This window comes from Macaca thibetana, chromosome 7 (genome assembly GCF_024542745.1).
Source record: "Macaca thibetana thibetana isolate TM-01 chromosome 7, ASM2454274v1, whole genome shotgun sequence".
Lineage (NCBI taxonomy): Eukaryota > Metazoa > Chordata > Mammalia > Primates > Cercopithecidae > Macaca > Macaca thibetana.
This window is the reverse complement of record NC_065584.1, coordinates 164,086,258-164,104,754: the sequence shown is the minus strand read 5'-3', so window position 1 is coordinate 164,104,754 and position 18,497 is coordinate 164,086,258. Positions and strand designations below refer to the sequence as shown.

The window sequence follows — 18,497 nt, the reverse complement described above, 5'->3', positions numbered from 1 at the left end:
TTAAGCACTTGGTCCCCTTGGATAAGAAGAAAGCTGCCTGTTCCTCACCCTAGAAATAAGGCAATGTCTTTGGCACACACCGCCCTGGATTCCTCTGACATCTTAGGTATCGGGAGCTCTTCAGAGGAAAATTCTGCAATGAGACAAGGGCAGGAACCAAAACAGTTTTTGAAGCAGCAAAACATCACAGAAAGGGGCTAAATAAATTGGACTTCCAGTTGTGCTGTGCCTCTAGCTAACCTGTTAACCTCAGGTTTTCTTCCTTCCTACAGGTTGGGATGAATGAAGAGCATGTAGAGTGGTTAGACTAAGTGATTTCCATAGTCCCTTTCAAATATAACTCCCTGTGCTACTGTGAACAATTCCAGGATTAAGAGACTTGGTTTCAAGTCTTGGTTGTGTCACTGGGGACATCACTTAACATTTTGAGCCATCTTTTCCTCACCAGTAAAAATAGGAGCGATGACAACAATCTCATTGTATTGTTCATGCCTATCTCAAAAGGCTATTGCATCTCAGAGCTCAACAGGCCCTAACTCACAGCAGATTAAAGGCAAACAGGCTAGAATCAGGCCAGGTGACCTGCAGAAGGGTAACATAGGTCACAGAGATCTCCACATTCTCAGCACCAGAGTTCCCCAGGAGGTGATGGAGTCCCCATCATGGGATCCAGCCAGAGACAAGGAATCTGGAAAGAAAGATATTCCCTGGTTCCAGTCCTAGGAGAAGGAGCTTGTTATCCTCAAGGGTACAGAGTACAGTTCAAGGTTGTACTGTGAGCCTCCAAAGGTATCAAAGTCCTAGGCATTCTTCGAGGAGAGGAACTTGGAACTGGGATCAAGATGGGGGCACCTAGGCAGGGGTTGCAAGGAGGACACAAGCTCAGAAACCGGGGGAAAAGCCCTGTCACAGGATCAGAACTGTTAGTGGGTAAAGCAGGCAGTCACTTGAGGAACTGTGCAGGGGACCAAATTAGGCTAAATGAGAAGCAGGCTCAACACCCATTTCCTTAGAGTCAGAACCTAACATGTTTGGGAATCACTCAGGAACTAGAGAAGAGCAACACCTGAAGGTGGCGCATCTGTGTGCCCAGCTACGGAGAGCTGGGGATAGTAGAGACCAGGAAGGTGAAGCGGAAGACAAGAGAAGTTAACAGCTACGAGAAGCAGCTGAAATGGTGACTTCGAAGACACTTTGAAAACTATAAAACACTCTGCAGACAGAAGGCCGCAGTCTTCTCCCTTTTGGTTATCTGGGTTCTTGGGAGGCAGTGTGACATCGTGAAAAGTGCATGGGATGTGAATCCCATAAATTAAACCCTGCCACATATGAGTTTTGTGACTCTGGGCAGTTTCTTTAATCTCTCTGAGATTTCGTTTCCATCCAAACCTGTTATCCCCTTCCTCCCAGGCACATGGCTAGTCTACATTTCCCAACTTCCTTTGCAGTTAATGAGTGGCCAAATGACTAGTTTTCACCAATGGAATGTGAACGGAAGTGAGATATGCCACTTCTGAGATGGAGCTTTAAGAAAGAGGCTGTGCCTCTGCCCCACTATTTTCCCCTCCCTAAGTAACATGCTGACTAGAACAAGGCCCTAGGGAGTAGCAGAACCACAAGATGAAAGAAGCCTGGATCCCTGAATTGCCATGTGGAGAGACACTCACCCAAATACCCTGCCCTATTAATAAATCAGAGGAATAAACTTCCACTGGGTTTAAGCCATAAACTTTTGGATTCATTTGTAAAGTCTAGCCTGTGTCAGCTAAGACCCAGAAACAGACCTGGGAGTTCATTTACAGTGTATTTAGGCTATGAAAAAAAGGGCCTTCCTTCTTCCCTATGTGTCTCAAGGAGTTGTGCAAAGTGTAAGAGCTCGAAAGGTGGGATATTGCTATGGTTTGAGTGTCCCCACCAAAACTTATGATGAAATGTAATTGCCAGCCAGATGCAGTGGCTCATGCCTGTAATCCCAGCACTTTGGGAGGCTGAGGCAGGAGGATCACTTGAGGTCAGGAGTTCGAGACCAGCCTGGCCAACATGGCGAAACCCTGTCTATACTAAAAATACAAAAATTAGCCAGGTGCAATGGTGCACACCTGAGGTCCCAGCTACTCGGGAGGCTGAGGCATGATAATTGTTTGAACCTGGGAGGCAGAGGTTGCAGTGAGCCTAGATTACACCACTGCACTCCAGCCTGGGCAATCAAGCGAGACTCCATTTCAAAAAAAAAAAGAAAGAAAAAATAAAGAGAAAAAGATTAACTGCCAATGTAATGGTGTTGGGAGGTGGTGCCTTTAAAAAGTGATTAAAAGTTTGTTATGATAGATTGTCTTAGTTCTCACAGGAATGGCTTAGTTCTCATGGGACTGGATTAATCCCTGTGAGCATGAGTTGTTATAATGTGAGGACACTCTTGTGTTTTCTCCCTTCACATGTGTTTGATCCCCCTTGACCTTTCACCATGTTATGATGCAGCATGCAAGCCCTTGCCGGAACCAAGCAGATGCCAGTAACAGGCTCTAGGACCTTCCAGCAACAGAATCATAAGCTACCTAACCTCCTCTCATTACAAATTATCCAGCCTCGGGTATTCTGTTACAGCAACACAAAATAAGCTAAGACATGAAAAGTTATTCATGAAGTGATTCTCCATTTTGGGCACTTCAGTTGCAACAAGAAACCCCTCATTGATTTTTTCTTTTTTTTCTACTTGAAATATTGAAATAATCCTAATGATAATATATTTTTTAAACTCTCTGAATTCCATTTTTTAAAAATCCTCTCCTATTTTGGACTCTGCAACAAACCTACTCCAAAGAATCCGTATGGGACTTTGGACCAACGATTCCTCATTTAGTAAGGCAGTAAAAATCTCTTCTCCAGAACACTCTAGAAACTCTCCAGAACTGTACCACTGTGGATAGATGAACACTCTAAATAGCTGAAGATTTGCCTACTCTCTTAAGCACCAGAAGTTTTTGACTGAAAACATTTCTTAAAGTGTTTTATTTCTTTACTATCGTAACTTTTTATTACAAAAAGTAGAAAATATAGATCAGAGAAAAAAGAATATTGAATCTAAATGAGAAACTGAGCACATATGCCTACCTCCCCTCCCACTCCCCTAAAATGATTCAAAAGATCAGATTAGTGAGGCCTGATTCCAATGAAGGGAGTGGTAAATCTTTGACTTATTTTTCATATTCTTCTGTGTTTATAAGTCAATTCTAGCTCTCTGTATTTAACAAAATTGAATTGAAAGACAGAATACTGGAGAGGCAAGAATAGCAAACTAAGACCCCAGGGTCCAGAATTCTAGTTCTAGCCATAAACTTGTGACCTTTAGCATGGCTTTTTCCCAATCAAAAGATGAGGAACTTGGGCTGAATTATTCCTAAGTTTCCTACCAGCTGTGTATCATTTAGGGTCCAGCAGGAAACAGATGAAACATTCAGATTGGGTAATTTGAGAGGTGGGTGTAATAAAGGGACTATCTGCAAAGGTTTGAGCTGGGAGTAGGGAAACCACAGGAGCCGGTGCACTGCCCTGGAGTAAATACCATCCTAGTCCTGAAGCAGTAAAGGCAGGGAGCAGTTACAGGAACCTAGGGACAGGGCTGGTAGGAGAGATGCAACACCAACCTCATTGTCCTCTCTCCCTCCAGGAAAACAATTCTCTTCGTCCAAACCACACCAGAAGCCCTTGATGCAGTTAAGACCCAGAACTGATAACAGCCTCCTGGGACACAGCAGGGTGGAGAAGAGTGGAGAGCAGGTCTGGAGTGGCAAATAGGAGCTGTCCAGCACAAACTTGTACTGGTGATTGCACTAGTGCATGATACTCTATCCTCTGGGCTCATTGAAGACTTACATATGTTTCTCTTCACTTACTGTCAACCACATGTTTGGCTCACTCATCTAGGAGTTTTCCGTGCCCAGTCCTCAATGTGCTAGGAAGCCACATCACCAGGTTCACTAAAAGGCATTATTGTATAATATAAATGCAGAGGCGATGAGCTATGACCTAGGGGGCTTAACTCTGGTAACATTGGAGCTTGGGAGTACATGGACACTAGTGGTGTTCCTTTTGGCTACTCAGGGGCCCTTTATGTTGGTTTCCTGGCCTGCTGCTGAGTTCTAGACTTTAGCAAATCCTTGAGCCTCAGGGACACTGGACAGTGTTAGAAGAGAAAAATACCAGTTTTCTCCAGCCCTGGTGCTCTTAACAGTACAAACATCTGCAACTTCTGTGCACAGCTGCACCTACTCTAAACAGAGATCAGTATCAGAGATTTGTTCCTGAATAATATAATTTATTAAACTGATATGTGCCTAGATATGTGTCCAACTCTATGCTCTGTGAAAAGAGTATGTGTTTCCTTTCCCAAAGTCCATGGAACGATCACAAAATTGACCATACAGGACAAAAAAAAAAAAAAAAAAACTGCAATAAATTTTGAACTGTAGAAATAACACAGACCATTTTTCTGAGCACAATGCAATATAGCTAGAAATAAGTAAAAGCAAGCAAAAAAATCTACTTGGAAATTCAGAAAGTACTCAGTTAAACTTTGATAAACATCCACCTAAAGAATAAATTAGTTTCATACTATTTTAATATAGTGGTAATCAGAAATTTATATAGCAATCCTGGTGGATCTGGAAGAAATCTGCAATTACAAGAAAAGGCGTAGTCTTAAATGCTATTATTATTAAGCAAGAAATAATGAAAATAAACTAAGCATTCAAGAAGTTGGGGGGGGTAACAAAACAAATCTAAAGAAAGCAGGACAAATAATTTAATAAATAAACATATAGGTACATATTAATGAGCTAGAAGAACAATAGAATTGACAAATAAATTAGAAGTCTTAATAATATAATTTAAACTCTTGTAAGAAAAGACAAGTAGTATAAAAACACCAAATCAGCGCTTTAAAAGGGGAAGTAACACGTGGAGAAAATTAGAAAAACTGTAAGATAATACTTGGTAAGGTTATTTAATAAATTGGGAAATGTAAATAAATTATCTTGGAAATTATAAATTACCAAGATTGACTCAAAAAGAGACAGGAAAAACTAAATAAATCAATGATCATGTAAAAATTATCCATGGCTAAGTGGGGTTTATCTAAGAAATACAAGCATGCTTAAATATTGGAAAATATATTAAAGTACTTCAGTTGTCTAACTGGCAAATCCAAACAGATGAATTAAAATTTTAGAAACAAGAATGATCCAGGACAATAACAGCTTAAAAATAAATATATAAATAGCAATCGTTTTCTTATGTACTAAGACTGCCCCGTTTTTTAAAAAATAGGAAAGAGATCATATTTCCAACAGTAACTGCAAAACATATATAGAAATAAATTAGACATGAAATATGCAAGACATGTATAAAGAAAAGTGTAAAATTCCACCAAAAGATTTTTAAAAACAAAGAATTGGCATGATACCTTTTTTTCTGAATAAGAAGACAAAACATTTATAAAAGTATTCATTCTTCCTAAACTAATAAATATTTTCAATGTAATTCCAGTTGAAACCTCAATGAGACTTTTTTGAAACTAGACAAACTGAGTGTGAATTAATCTTGAAAAGTAAATACAAAAGAATATTCAGGAACAGTATAAAAAGGAAAAGTGATGAAGATGTATCTGTACTTGCGCTTTCAAAATGAATAATAAAGCAATAAGAAATAAAATCATTTGTCACTGGCATAAGAACAGAGGGACACAACAATGGGACAAAAAGTAAAATCTGGAAATAGTCCCAAGTATAGACAAGAATTTGGTATATGATAAAAACGCTACTTCTTATCAGTAGTAGAGTTTGGATTATTCAAACAAGTGGTGGTAGACAACTTGCCAGCCATTTGAGGAAATTAATAATAAAGCCAGACTCTAACCTTAATCCTTTCTCAAAAATAAATCAAATGGATTAAATGATAAATGCAAAAAATAAAACTACAAAAGAAAATACAGCAAATATGTTTCAATCTTGAGCTAGCACGGTAGGGGGGCAATCTAAAATCAGAAACTATTAAAAAAAAGATCTGTCAACATTCAAATTTAAAATTTGTTACAATATACACAACATATAGATACGGATATACAGGATTAAAATACCAACAACAAAGTAAAATAAGCCAGTCCCAAAAAGACAAATACTGTTGTATGATTCAGTTACCAGAAAAAGGGATCTCACTCCAGACCCCAAGGGAGCATTCTTGGATCTGAGGTGGGAAAGAATTCAAGGTGGGTCACAGAGTATAGTGAAAAGAGATAGTTTATTGAAAGCAATTGCATTACAGAGTGGGGCGTCCTCGGAAAGCAAGCAGAGAAATGCACCATCTTTAAGATTTTATTTTATAGGGTCTTATCTATGCAAAGACTAAACTAAGTTGTGCCTACATGCGGGTGAACAGGCAGCATGACAAAATTTATTATTCTATTGATTTAAAGAAAACTAACCTTGACATTTTAGTGTGAGAGTACACCGAAGCCTAACTATTATTATCTTGAAAGCACATGTTGTTATGGGTATTAAGACATCTGGGCCTTCTGCTGTTGTAGGTGTGCGTCCTTGTGGGTTTTCCTCAACTATAAACATCTTTGGACCCTGGGTTGCAACTGGCAAGGAGCATGCCTTGCTAGTTCTAAGATGGAGCTGAACTTAAAATGGCTTTACTCTGGCTGTCCTAGGCTTCTACTTCCCTAACAATTCCACTTATGTGGTACTTAGAATAGCTAAATTCATAGAGATGTAAAGTGAAACGGTGGTTGCCAGGGACTGGGGAGAAGGCGGAATGGGGAGTTGTTGTTTAATGGGTAGAGTGTTGCAGTTTTACAAGATAGAAAGAGTTCTGGAGATGGATGGTGGTGGTGGTGGTCGCACAACATGGTGAGTGTATTTAATATCACTGAACTGTATGCCTAAAAATGACTAACATGTAAACATTATGTGTATTTTACCACAATGAGAAAAAGACAGCACTATTTCCAGCATGTATGATAGCCAGTAGTTAATATCCCTAATATATAAAACACTGTGATAAATCTACGAGAAAAATATAAACACATCTGCCAAAATAAAGATATAAAACAAAAATTCAAAAAGAAGAAATCGAATGACTGTAAACGTGTTAAAATGTCTAACCTCGCAATTTTAAAAAGAAATTAAAATTAATGTGAGAAGGAATATCATTTTTTTGCCCTTTCAAAATGGGCAAATATTTAAGAGATTGACAATATTAATATCCAGGATTGACAAGTGGATGAAGAAATGGACTGTTTCATCCACTGCTGGTAGCCATGTAAGGAGTAAAAGCTTTCTGGAAATCAAGTAATACAAACCAATGTTGTAAATGTACATCATTTTAACCCTGAAGTGCCACTTTCAGAAATTCAGCCTAAGAGAGGGAAGTGTATATAAAAAGATACCAATTGCATTATTTCCAAAAACTGTGAGTTGAAAACAACCTAAATCCCCAATCAGAAAGAATCCATTAATTAAATGTGTAGTAATATTTAAAGTGTCCCCACATACTGTGACGTAAAGAGACAGCAAGAGATTGAGATCATAAGATAGCATAGCATAGTGGCTGTATTCCAGAAACACACTTTGGTAAATATATTTACTTAGGAAAAGAGGATTGTATAGAAAAAAAAGATCATTGGAGAAGTTATCTATTTATTTTCTATATTATCTTAACTTTTTACAAAGAGCCTGCAGTAATTTTAATCAAATGGAATACTATGGCTATTTCCATTGGCTAGAAAGTAAAAGCGTAAATCGCCGTTGTCTACGGTTGCATGTCTGGGCAAAGCTGACCAACTGAGCCCAAAGTTGGAGTAGTAAACTCCCATGGGCAAAGCCTCCATTGCCAAGTCACTTCTGACCCCTTGTGCTTAAGTCTTCATTTCTTTAAATGACATGGAAACTACATTTTTCTTTTGGAATATGTTGCCAAAGGAGCAAAGGTTCTCTAGATATTCCATCCACACACACGCTGCATGCCCCACACACATACACAACATACCACTCAGAACCTTCCACACATGCAATAGACAACACACATCACACACACACGCGCACACACCCAGACACTAGAAATCCTCACTAGCGGGCACCTCCCATCCAGTCAGACCCACAGAACACCCACCTCAACAAATGCCTAAGTTGAGCTCCAGTCCAAAGTCTAATTGAAATCCCACGTGAAGACTTAGCAGGATTTCGAACTGGGCAATGTCCCTGTCATTAGCTAGCCATTTCTAAATACAGAGATCAAACCCACCAAAATATTCATTATTTCTCCTTCTTGATTCCTTATCTACAGAGACCTCAGTCCACAGGGCTGGGAGGTGGGAAATCCAATAAGACAGTTCTGGGATGAGACCTGGATGAGCAGTCAGAACACCTCATCCCAGCTCCTCCCTGTAAGACTCTGTGCATGTTGTTTCCACTATCTGGGCCTCAGTTTTTCCATCTGTGAAATGGGGTTATTAACCCTTATGCAAACCCTTCTTGGGAGAATGGAACGAAGCATGGCAAAGCCCAGGTGCACCTACAGTGCTCCTGCAGACATCCTCTCCACCTTTGAGGGAGGGTTGGCCTTAAGCCTAGTGGACAGCACACATGAGAGCTAGGTGTGCCCACTTCCACCAGCTATGGCAGGGAATGCCTACCCCCTTCTTGGCATTCTCCACCCCCGCCCAAGCTGGGGCCAGCCTGGTAAACGGTGTCTTCTTAGCCAGCTACCTTAAGCACCTTCCAGGGGCTCTGCACTCTGACTAGCATTGAGGCAAACGACCACAGAGGGGCCAATCAGGAGCTCTTCTTCGGTTTCCGCCTGTGGAGACTGGAGATAAATTAATATGCACACAGCTCAGATGGGAGTCATCAAAGCGCCAGGGCTGATGCCACCCCCCTCTTTCTCACACAGAGGTTTTAAGCCAAGCCCAGCCCTCCAACATGGACTGGCCCACCAGGAATTCCTGTAACTCCAAGACCAGCAAAAGGAGGTGGCTCAGAATCCCCAATGCCAGCAAGGGGAAGGAGGGAGTTGAGAGCAGATTTTCTTGGCCCAGGCTTTAGACCAGTGTTTCTCAACCCCAGCTGTGCATTGGAATCACCTGGGGAGGTTTTAAAAGCACAGATGCCCAGGGCCCACCCTCAAAGGTTCTGACTTAATTGGCCTGGGGTGCAGCCTGAGCACAGAGATTTTTAAAACCTCTCCAGGTGGTTCCAAAGTGCACCAGGACTGAGATCCACTGAAGTGGGTTAATTTTTTTTTTTTTTTTTTTTTTTTTTTTTTTTGAGACAGAGTCTTGCTCTGTCACCCAGGCTGGAGTGTAGTGGTGCGATCTCGGCTCACTGCAACCCCTGCCTTCCAGGTTCAAGCAATTCTCCTGCCTCAGCCTCCTGAGTACCTGGGACTATAGGTGCGTGCCACCACGCCTGACTAATTTTTTTGTATTTTAGTAGAGGCAGGGTTTTACTGTGTTGCCCAGGCTGGTCTCGAACTCCTGATCCGCCTGCCACCTCTGATAGGAACCTTTCCCCCAGATCCAGGGGAAGATGGTTTTTTTCCTGCTACACTAAGGGTCAGGCAGAGAAGGCATGCCTGGGCATCCCTTGCAAGACAGGGACTGTATTTTGTTTATCACTGTATCCCCAGTGGCCCACCCATGCCTGGCACAGATGAAGGGCTAAATGAACACTAGTGGAATGAAATGTGTGTGAATGAATGAATGAATGAATGAATGAATCCCATCACCTCCCACCTCTCAAGTGCCCTAGATCTTTCTGTGGTCTGCAAACCAGCAGCTTTTCATTACCAGGGAACTTGTTAGAAATCCAGATTATCAGGTCCTGTCCCAGATCCACTGAAAGAGAATCTGCATTTTCACAAGATCCCCAGGTGATTCATGTGCACATGACCATATCATTAGTTCTCCCGTATATGAGTGGTTCTCCACCTTCACTGCACATTACAATTAACCATGAAAGTGTAGCTAGCCCACCCATGATCTCTGGGAAGTGCTTGTTAAGTGCTCCCTGGTGATTCTGATGTGCAGCCCAGGTTCAGAACCTATGTTCCTAAGTCTCTCTGCCACAGCAGCCTCTGTGCAGGCTCAGCCTTGGCTCCAGCCTACCTGGGAGACCCTCTCTTGACCATCCTACCCTCTCTTGGGATAAAAGCCAACCTCCCTGCAACCCAGGGACCACCCACTTAGCTCTACAAAGACCTCTGGGACAGACTGCCCAGTTCAAATCCAACCTCCACTACCTCCTAGCTGAGCAGCCCTGAGCAAGTCATTCAACTCTCCCATGCATCAGTTTCCCCCGTCTGTACAATGGAGCTCACTGGGGAAAAAAATAAACCTACCACATTGGGTTGCATGAAGATTCAGTGGCTTAATTGATCTAAAGCACTTAGAACAGTGCCCCTTTCCTGAAGTTTTCTTGGCTTCTGTAACAGACTTCTGAATAAAAGAGTTTAGATAAAGAAAAGCCAGATTAAGACCCTCAATTCTGCAAACTCTGCTTCCATGAAGAGAGCAAATGAAAAGAAAAGATGCTCACAGTGCAGGGAAAATTAAGACTGAATGAAAAGCCTTAGCCATCTAGTCTATTTGCATTATTTGTGAAGAAAAATCAGCACCACTGAGTCCTTGGGGTCCCTAGGACTGGAGCGATGGCACTAAAGGGAGGGCTAAGGTTAACAAGGCCAGTCCCTCCCCCAAAATGCTCCCACTCCAGGAACACAGGCCTGCCTCATTGTGCTCAGGACAGGGGCAGCTCCGTTCCTCCACAGCAGAGCTTCTCCGTGGATTCTTCCGTGACCTACACAGGGCTGCCTGGTTTCCAAGCCCTTCCCTAGGGCTCCAAACTAGGGTGTGTGTGTGTTTGTGTGTGTGTGGTGTGTGTGTGGTGTGCTGCATGTGTTGTGTGGGGTGTGGTGTGTGTGTGCAGCCCAGGTTTGGTGTGTGGGGTGTGTGTGTTTGGTGTGTGTGGTGTGGTGTGTGTGGTGTGGATGGTGTGTGTGTGGTATGTGTGGTGTGTGGTCTGGTGTGTGGTGTATGTGTGGGTGTGTGTGGGTGTGGGTGTGGTGCGTGTAGTGTGTGTGATGTGTGTGTGGTGTGTGTGGTATGTGTGGTGTGTGTGTGGTGTGTGGTGTGGGGAGTGTGGGGGGTGGAGTGTGTAGTGTGTGTGGTGTTCGTATGGTGGGTGTGATGTGTGGGGTGTGTGGTGTGTGGGTGTGTGTGGTGTGTGGCATGTGTGTGGTGTGTGTAGTGTGTGTGATGTGTGTGTGGTGTGTGTGATGTGTGTGGTGTGTGTGTGGTGTATGTGTATGTGTGGTGTGTGGTGTGGGGAGTGTGGGGGGTGGTATGTATAGTGTATGTGGTGTTTGTATGGTGTGTGATGTGTGGGGTGTGTGTGTGTGTGGTGTGTGTGTGGTGTGGGGAGTGTGGGGGGTGGTGTGTGTAGTGTGTGTGGTGTTTGTATGGTGTGTGTGATGTGTGGGGGGTGTGTGTGTGGTGTGTGTGATGTGTGTGGTGTGTGTGGTGTATGTGTATGTGTGGTGTGTGGTGTGGGGAGTGTGGCGGGTGGTGTGTGTAGTGTGTGTGGTGTTTGTATGGTGTGTGTGATGTGTGGGGTGTGTGTGTGGTGTGTGTGGTATGTGTGGTGTGCGTGTGGTGTATGTGTATGTGTGGTGTGTGGTGTGGGGAGTGTGGGGGGTGGTATGTGTAGTGTGTGTGGTGTTTGTATGGTGTGTGTGATGTGTGGGGTGTGTGTGTGTGGTGTGTGTGATGTGTGTGTGTGTGTGTGGTGTATGTGTATGTGTGTGGTGTGTGGTGTGGGGAGTGTGGGGGGTGGTGTGTGTAGTGTGTGTGGTGTTTGTATGGTGTGTGTGATGTGTGGGGTGTGTGTGTGGTGTGTGTGGTATGTGTGGTGTGCGTGTGGTGTATGTGTATGTGTGGTGTGTGGTGTGGGGAGTGTGGGGGGTGGTATATGTAGTGTGTGTGGTGTTTGTATGGTGTGTGTGATGTGTGGGGTGTGTGTGTGGGGTGTGTGTGTGTGGTGAAGGGTGTGGGGGGTGTGGGGGGTGTGGGGGAGTGTGAGGGATGTGTGTGTGGTGTATGGTGTGTGTGGGTGTGGGTGTGGTGCGTGTAGTGTGTGTGATGTGTGTGTGGTGTGTGTGGTATGTGTGGTGTATGTGTGGTGTGTGGTGTGGGGAGTGTGGGGGGTGGTGTGTGTAGTGTGTGTGGTGTTTGGTGTGTGTGATGTGTGGGGTGTGTGTGTGGTGTGTGTGGTATGTGTGTGTGGTGTATGTGTATGTGTGGTGTGTGGTGTGGGGGGTGGGTGTGGGGGGGTGGTGTGTGTAGTGTGTGTGGTGTTTGTATGGTGTGTGTGATGTGTGGGGTGTGTGTGTGGGGTGTGTATGTGTGGTGGGGGTGTGGGGGGTGTGAGGGAGTGTGAGGGATGTGTGTGTGGTGTATGGTGTGTGTGGTGTGTGGCATGTGTGTGGCGTGTGTGGTGTGGTGTGTGGCATGTGTGTGGTGTGTGGTGTGTGGCATGTGTGTGGTGTGTGGTGTGTGTGTGTGTGTGTGGTGTGTGGGTGTGTGGTGTGTGTGGTGTGTGGTGTGTGGGTGTGTGTGTGTGTGTGTGTGTGGTGTGGGGGGGTGGGGGGGGGGGGGGAGTGGTGTCTGTGTAGGCTGTGTGGTGTGTGTGTGGTGTGTGGGCATGTGATGTGTGTGTGGTGTGTCGGTGTGTGGTGTATGATGTGTGTGTGGTGTTTGTGTATGCGGTGTGTGTGACGTGTGTGAGTGTGCATGTGTGGTGTGTGTGGTGTGTGGGTGTGTGGTGTATGGTGTGTGTGGTGTTTGTGGTCTGTGCGGTGTGTGTGGTGTGTGTGTATGGTGTGTGTGTGTGGTGTGTGGTGTGTATGTGTGCGTGTGTGGTGTGTATGGTGTGTGCTGTGTGTGAGTGGTGTGTGTGTGTGTGTGTCGGGGGAGGGGCGTCCGCAGTTTCCGTGCCGAAAGATGGTGTCTTGCCTTCGGAGGGCTAAGCGGGCACCCATCCCCGCTGCAAAGCGCCCGGGCCAGGCGTGGCTTGCTTTGGGTCCGGGCGAGCCCGCTGCCCTCTGCGGCAGACGGCGATGCGCGCTCCCCGCTCCAGCTCCCGGCTCGCCCCGCAGCCCGCGCGCCCTCCCGGTGCAGCATGCGGGCGCTGTGACGTTCTCGGATAAATGCCGTGTAACTGTGTAGGCGAATGAGAGCTAAAAATAAGAACGGAAAATCTATCATTAAGGTATCATTGCGCCAGCGCAGCTATTTGAAGGCTCCCATGGTCCCCGGCGCCTGCGTTTGAAGCCCGCCTTCAGGCTTTGGGGGGTATTTGCAGAAAACTCCCAGCAGCGGCTCGCCAACCAGATCTCAGGGTGCAGGGCGGGTGGCGCCAGTAATTATGGCAACTCTCAAAATAAAATAATACAAAATAAAGTAACCAACGTTCACCAACCACCACCCCATCTCACCCCCTGTACTGTCCTCAGGTAGCTGGGGAAGCCGCCGGGAGTGCGGCCGGATGCTGGAATTCAGTGTGACCCGGCTGACTATGCAAAGACTAGGACTGGACGCTTTTGCAGCTCTATTTCACCACCCACCTTCTTCCTTCCACCTTGTATTAGAAATAAAGCAGGGGATGGGGGAGCCTTTGGAGGAGAAAATGACAACTGGCACTTAACCCCAGGTCTACAGTGAGCAGCGGTGGGGCGCAAAGACGCAAACTCCCTGGTTGGCTAGCCTCCGGGGTCCCATTGGGTTAAACGAAAATTGATCTGATTTGCTTTTTAACATCCGAAGGAGAGAAGGGGAGATGAGGGGAGGGAGGACAGGGTTTGTGTGTGTGCGTGTGCGCGTGTGTGTCTGGGGAGGGGGAGGACGCGCCAAGGTGCAGCCTGCGCGCGGCTCTGCGCCTTGGCGGGGCTGCGTGCGTGTGTCTCTGTCCGCGCTGCTGAAACGGGCTCTTCGAGGGATCGGCGTCACATGACTCCGCCTGCCCCTCGCCAGCGCGCAGATCGCCAGTCCCTCAGTTTGCCCGGCGCCGGAGGAGGGTCGGGCGGGATCTTCCGGGCACTGGGGCTGTGCGGAGCGGAGAAGAGGTTCCAGCGGGGAATAGTATATCTGGTTCAAGAAGCCGCGGCTCGGCGCCAGATCCTGGAGTGTAGATATTTGGGGGGAGGGGAGAGCGAGGGAGCGAGCGAGCGAGCGCCAGAGAGAGGCAGCGCGCAGCGCGCACGGACGGGGAGCTGCTGCGCGGAGAAGATGTAAGCGCGTGGGGTCTCGCTGGCCTCTGAGCACCATGCAGAAGGGGATCCGGCTGAACGATGGCCACGTCGCGTCCCTGGGACTGCTGGCGCGCAAAGACGGCACGCGCAAAGGCTACCTGAGTAAGCGGAGTTCAGACAACACAAAATGGCAAACCAAGTGGTTCGCGCTGCTGCAGAACCTGCTCTTCTACTTCGAGAGCGACTCGAGCTCGCGGCCCTCGGGGCTTTACCTGCTGGAGGGCTGCGTCTGCGACCGCGCGCCCTCCCCCAAGCCGGCGCTGTCGGCCAAGGAGCCTCTGGAGAAACAGGTGAGGCGAGCGTCGCGTCCTGACCTCCCCGCGTCCCGGCCGCGGCCCTGGGGGCTCAGGGCCTTCAGCTGGCTGATGGCGCTCGAACTTTGGTCCCTCTACTCTTGGCACCCTAGGCGCTCTCTGCACCCTCAGCGAGAGGGGAGGCTTGCTCCTAGCCGGGCGAGTGACTGCGGCGGGCAGAGGGGGCAGGGACTGAGGGCGGGGAGTAGATGTGGGCTGCGGCTGCCCTTCGCCTCACGAGCCCCGTGGGAGGCAGGTACAGAGGGGCCGACACCTGGAGATGCAGAGGAAGATGAGGTCCTAAGGACCAGACAGAGACGCTGAATCTGGACACACGTCCAGCCAAAAATGGTGTTCCCAACCCCCACTCCCACCACCCAGCCGTAATAGCCCCGATCGTCTGCTTCACATCGGGAACGTGTAATTCCCCGCGCTTAGGCATGGGAAGGGCAAGACGGAGGCGTCCAAGCGCTGCCAGCCCTTGCCTCGCCGCAGCTGAGGGCGAAGAGCAGTCTGCGCTAGCTCCGCGGAGTTGGGCGGGGGTTGCGGGGCTACTCGGGTTGGTTCGGTACCATCGAACGGTGGTGGGCTACCAGCTGGCGGCCGCTGGAGCAACAAGCCCAAAGATTCCCAAGGACAGCTCTGATGCGCCGGGGCTAGGGCCAGGGCTGCTGCGGAGGCAGCGGGACAAGTGGGAGCTTCTCTCCTCCCCCCGCCCCCTGTGCCGCCGCCGCCGCCGCCGCCGCCGCAGTCGCGGCTATAGCGCTGCGCTCCAGTTTCCTGAGCTGCAAGGCTAAAGAGCCAGGCCTGGATCTGACAGGGAGCCCGGGCCGGGTGGGGGTGAGCCTCTGGCCTGAAGGGAGGAGGGGCACCTGCAGAGAGAGCCACCTTTAAGCTTGGTGCGCTTTCCAAAAGCATCTGGTTCAGCCCCTTGCCTCTAGGAAGATAAAGCAGATGATAGTGTATCCTAAAATGCCGCTGCCGGCAGGAACCTGACATCCATAGGGCCCAACGGCTGGTGATTACCTAGATGGGGACATTGAGGCCCAGAGAGAGAAATTCACTTGCCCAACGTCATGCAAGTAGTTGAGGCCGTCCCAATGTTCTGAAAAGACAACCGAGATCTCAAAAACCACTGCTGCATGAAGACGCAGACTGGTGGTGATTGAATTGAATTGGTTGAAATAAAAGCATCGCTTGAAGTCTTCCTCCCAATCGTCAGGACAGAGATCTGAGCTCAGTCTCTCTAGCACATCTCTTCCTTCCCTGCCCTCAGCCAATGAGTGTTAGGAGATGGTTTCTGAGGACTGGAAAGTGTGGACAGGAATTTTTGAGGGTGGGTCCCTGGAGATGACAAGCCATGTGGTGAGAAGGGACTCCCAGATGGAAAGAAGAGCAAAGGGCAGGCCGCTCCTTAAGCTTAAAGCTCACATGGAGCCTGGGGAACTCATGTGGAAGAGCCAGACCCAGGCCAGGCTAGAGACTTTGCTCTCAGCCCTTCAGAACTTGCCCCTCTCCAGCCAATGTCCACCGATACCTACTGGGGGACTGCAGGCCAAGCCCCAGCCCCAGCCAGAACCCCCCTCCATCCCTCAACCCACTACACTAGACCCCAGAGCTGAGCTCCTGGGTAGGCAGGAAGGGATGGGTGGGGGAAGCCAAGTTGGTATGGGCTCATATTATCTGTTCTCAGCCCCCTGGACCTGAAGACAGACAGGCCTGAGACTGAATCTCAATTCTACGACTTCCTGGCTGTGTGACTTCAGTTAACTTACTGAACTTCTCTGAGTTTCCATTTTGTAATCTACAAAATGAAGATAATAACACCTACCTTTCTGGGGTTTTGAGAGCCCTACATTAAATAATGTATTTGAAAGTATGCTCCCAATACGTTTTAGTTAGATCTAGACGAATCATAGTTGAATCTGAATTATACCCACCTGGACAGAGCTATTTAGGTCACCAGATGTTAAACTTGAACAGGACCTCAGAGATACAGCCTTCCCATTTTACAGACCAAGAAACTGAGAGGCAAAGAAAGGGAGTTACCCAACAACGGAGTAAATCAGTGGCAGAATCAGACCTAGAATTCATCCAGTGCCTAAGAATTCCTGAAAATGAGACCCCACATTGATTTCAAATCATCCAACTCTTGGCCCAGGTATTGAATTATCCTAGCAGTAGATCATGGGACGAACATCAGTGCAAAACTAATTGATGAGATGCACTCATGTTCAGAGCCGTTTCCCCGGAACACTATTAGTCAGAGATCCTCAGGTGTGTTCACAAGAGCAGCCCTCCTGACACAAGAGAACAGAACATGATTAAAAGTAGCAGATGATGGTTTGGCGCAAATTTTTGTTAGAGACTCATACTTTAATCACATATGTTTATATAGGTTCCATTTGCCTCTAGAACAACTTTGGCTCCTGTGGAAAACTAGATCCTGCTCCTTCGGGCTACACATGTGTACAAAAATTCATCACTGTTTCTTTTCTCAATCTTGGAGTAAAATTGATGGTGCCAGCAGCTGCTCCATGTTTCTCTTTGACTGGGTGCCCCATGGCATAAGCCACAGAGCCTAGCGTGATAGGCCTAACTCGAGGCCATTCTGTGACCAGGTTTGAGCCTATGAGAAGCTTTGGCTCAGTCTGCTGGGCATGTACAGAATGCCTGAGTTGAGAGGCCTCTACGAAGCCATCTGTTTAACTAGACTAGCTGGTATCTAATGAAGAATTAGTTTCAGCAGGAAGCCATTTTACCAATGTCCAAGCAGACAGCTTCCTCTCTGAAGGGTCAAGGATGGTTTTTTAAGGAATAGAAACCAACTCTTGGCTGGGAACCCCTAAGTGGCTGGGACAGAGTCAGGGACCGTGCACATAGTAGATGCACAGGAAATGCACATTGAGCTGGACTTGTTAGCCTATCATATGTTAATTCCATATTTTATGTCCTCAGCCTAGAAGCTGATTGTCACAGGCCGTGAGCCCCTGAGAAAGACAGACATAGATGAGGGTGAGCTCCTCACCCTGTGAAGATGCTCTAATAGTGGGATATGCAAGGTGCTCTGGGAGCCCTGGCACCGAGCCTCAGGCCCATCCTAACATTGTGCAGTCTCGTCTGACTGTATCCAGACCAGTCTGACTGCCTCTGGTGCAGCCCCAGTGTCCAGGAGCTCTATCCTGGGATCTTAAGGCCTCATGAAGACAGACTGGCACATCCATGCCCCCCATTCCATCTGGCAGCTGCAAGCCGCGTCCCTGGCCTGGACCCTTTGCTCAGCCCTGACCTCCTCTGCTCCCAGCCCTGTAGCCCACACACTGAAAGCCCAGGTGCTGTTGACTTAGCACTTGGGTTCAGCTTCCCTAGAAGTTGGCCCTTGTTGTTCCATACCCTTCTTTGGCATGGAGTCCCCCGATCCTGGCTTTTCCCACTCTCATTCCAAACTCCCTGAAATAGAATGTCCAGCCCCAGCTTCTCAGTAGGGTGTCCAGCCAAACCACCTCCAGCACTCCTTTCACCCTTCCCAACCAGGAAGGGTCAAAATGTGGGCACCAGGCTCTTCCTGATTCTCTTAGGACAGAAGAGACTCAGACAAATCCTTGCAGCCAGAACCTCAGAACCTGATGTTGGTGGAGGTCCCAGAAGCAGCTCTTAGTACCTATTATGTACCCACTTTGTGCCCTTCCCTAGAGACAAGACAAAGCCCCACTCCTGGTCCTCATGCACAGGACATATTACTGGTTGGCCTGGCAGATTCAGATCAACAACAGCCCTGAGGTTGATGGGTACACTTATTTTACAGATGAGGAAACAATTTCATCTGTGGCCGCCCAGCAAGGC

The 18,497-nt window shown here is 47.3% G+C and overlaps 2 protein-coding genes across 5 annotated transcripts in view; one reads left to right on the top strand and one right to left on the bottom strand.

The window, feature by feature from the left end:
- Positions 1 to 18,497, bottom strand: part of TMED3 (transmembrane p24 trafficking protein 3) — a 319,386-nt gene that overhangs the window by 215,218 nt on the left and 85,671 nt on the right. The window lies entirely within an intron of this gene.
- The window catches only part of RASGRF1 (Ras protein specific guanine nucleotide releasing factor 1), a 129,911-nt gene continuing 125,756 nt past the window's right edge, over positions 14,343 to 18,497 (top strand). For both annotated transcript variants that reach the window (XM_050799949.1, XM_050799948.1), the window contains exon 1: positions 14,343 to 14,651. In XM_050799949.1, the coding sequence (XP_050655906.1) occupies positions 14,376 to 14,651 (276 nt within the window). In that variant the 5' untranslated portion in view covers positions 14,343 to 14,375. The remainder of the gene's footprint in view (positions 14,652 to 18,497) is intronic.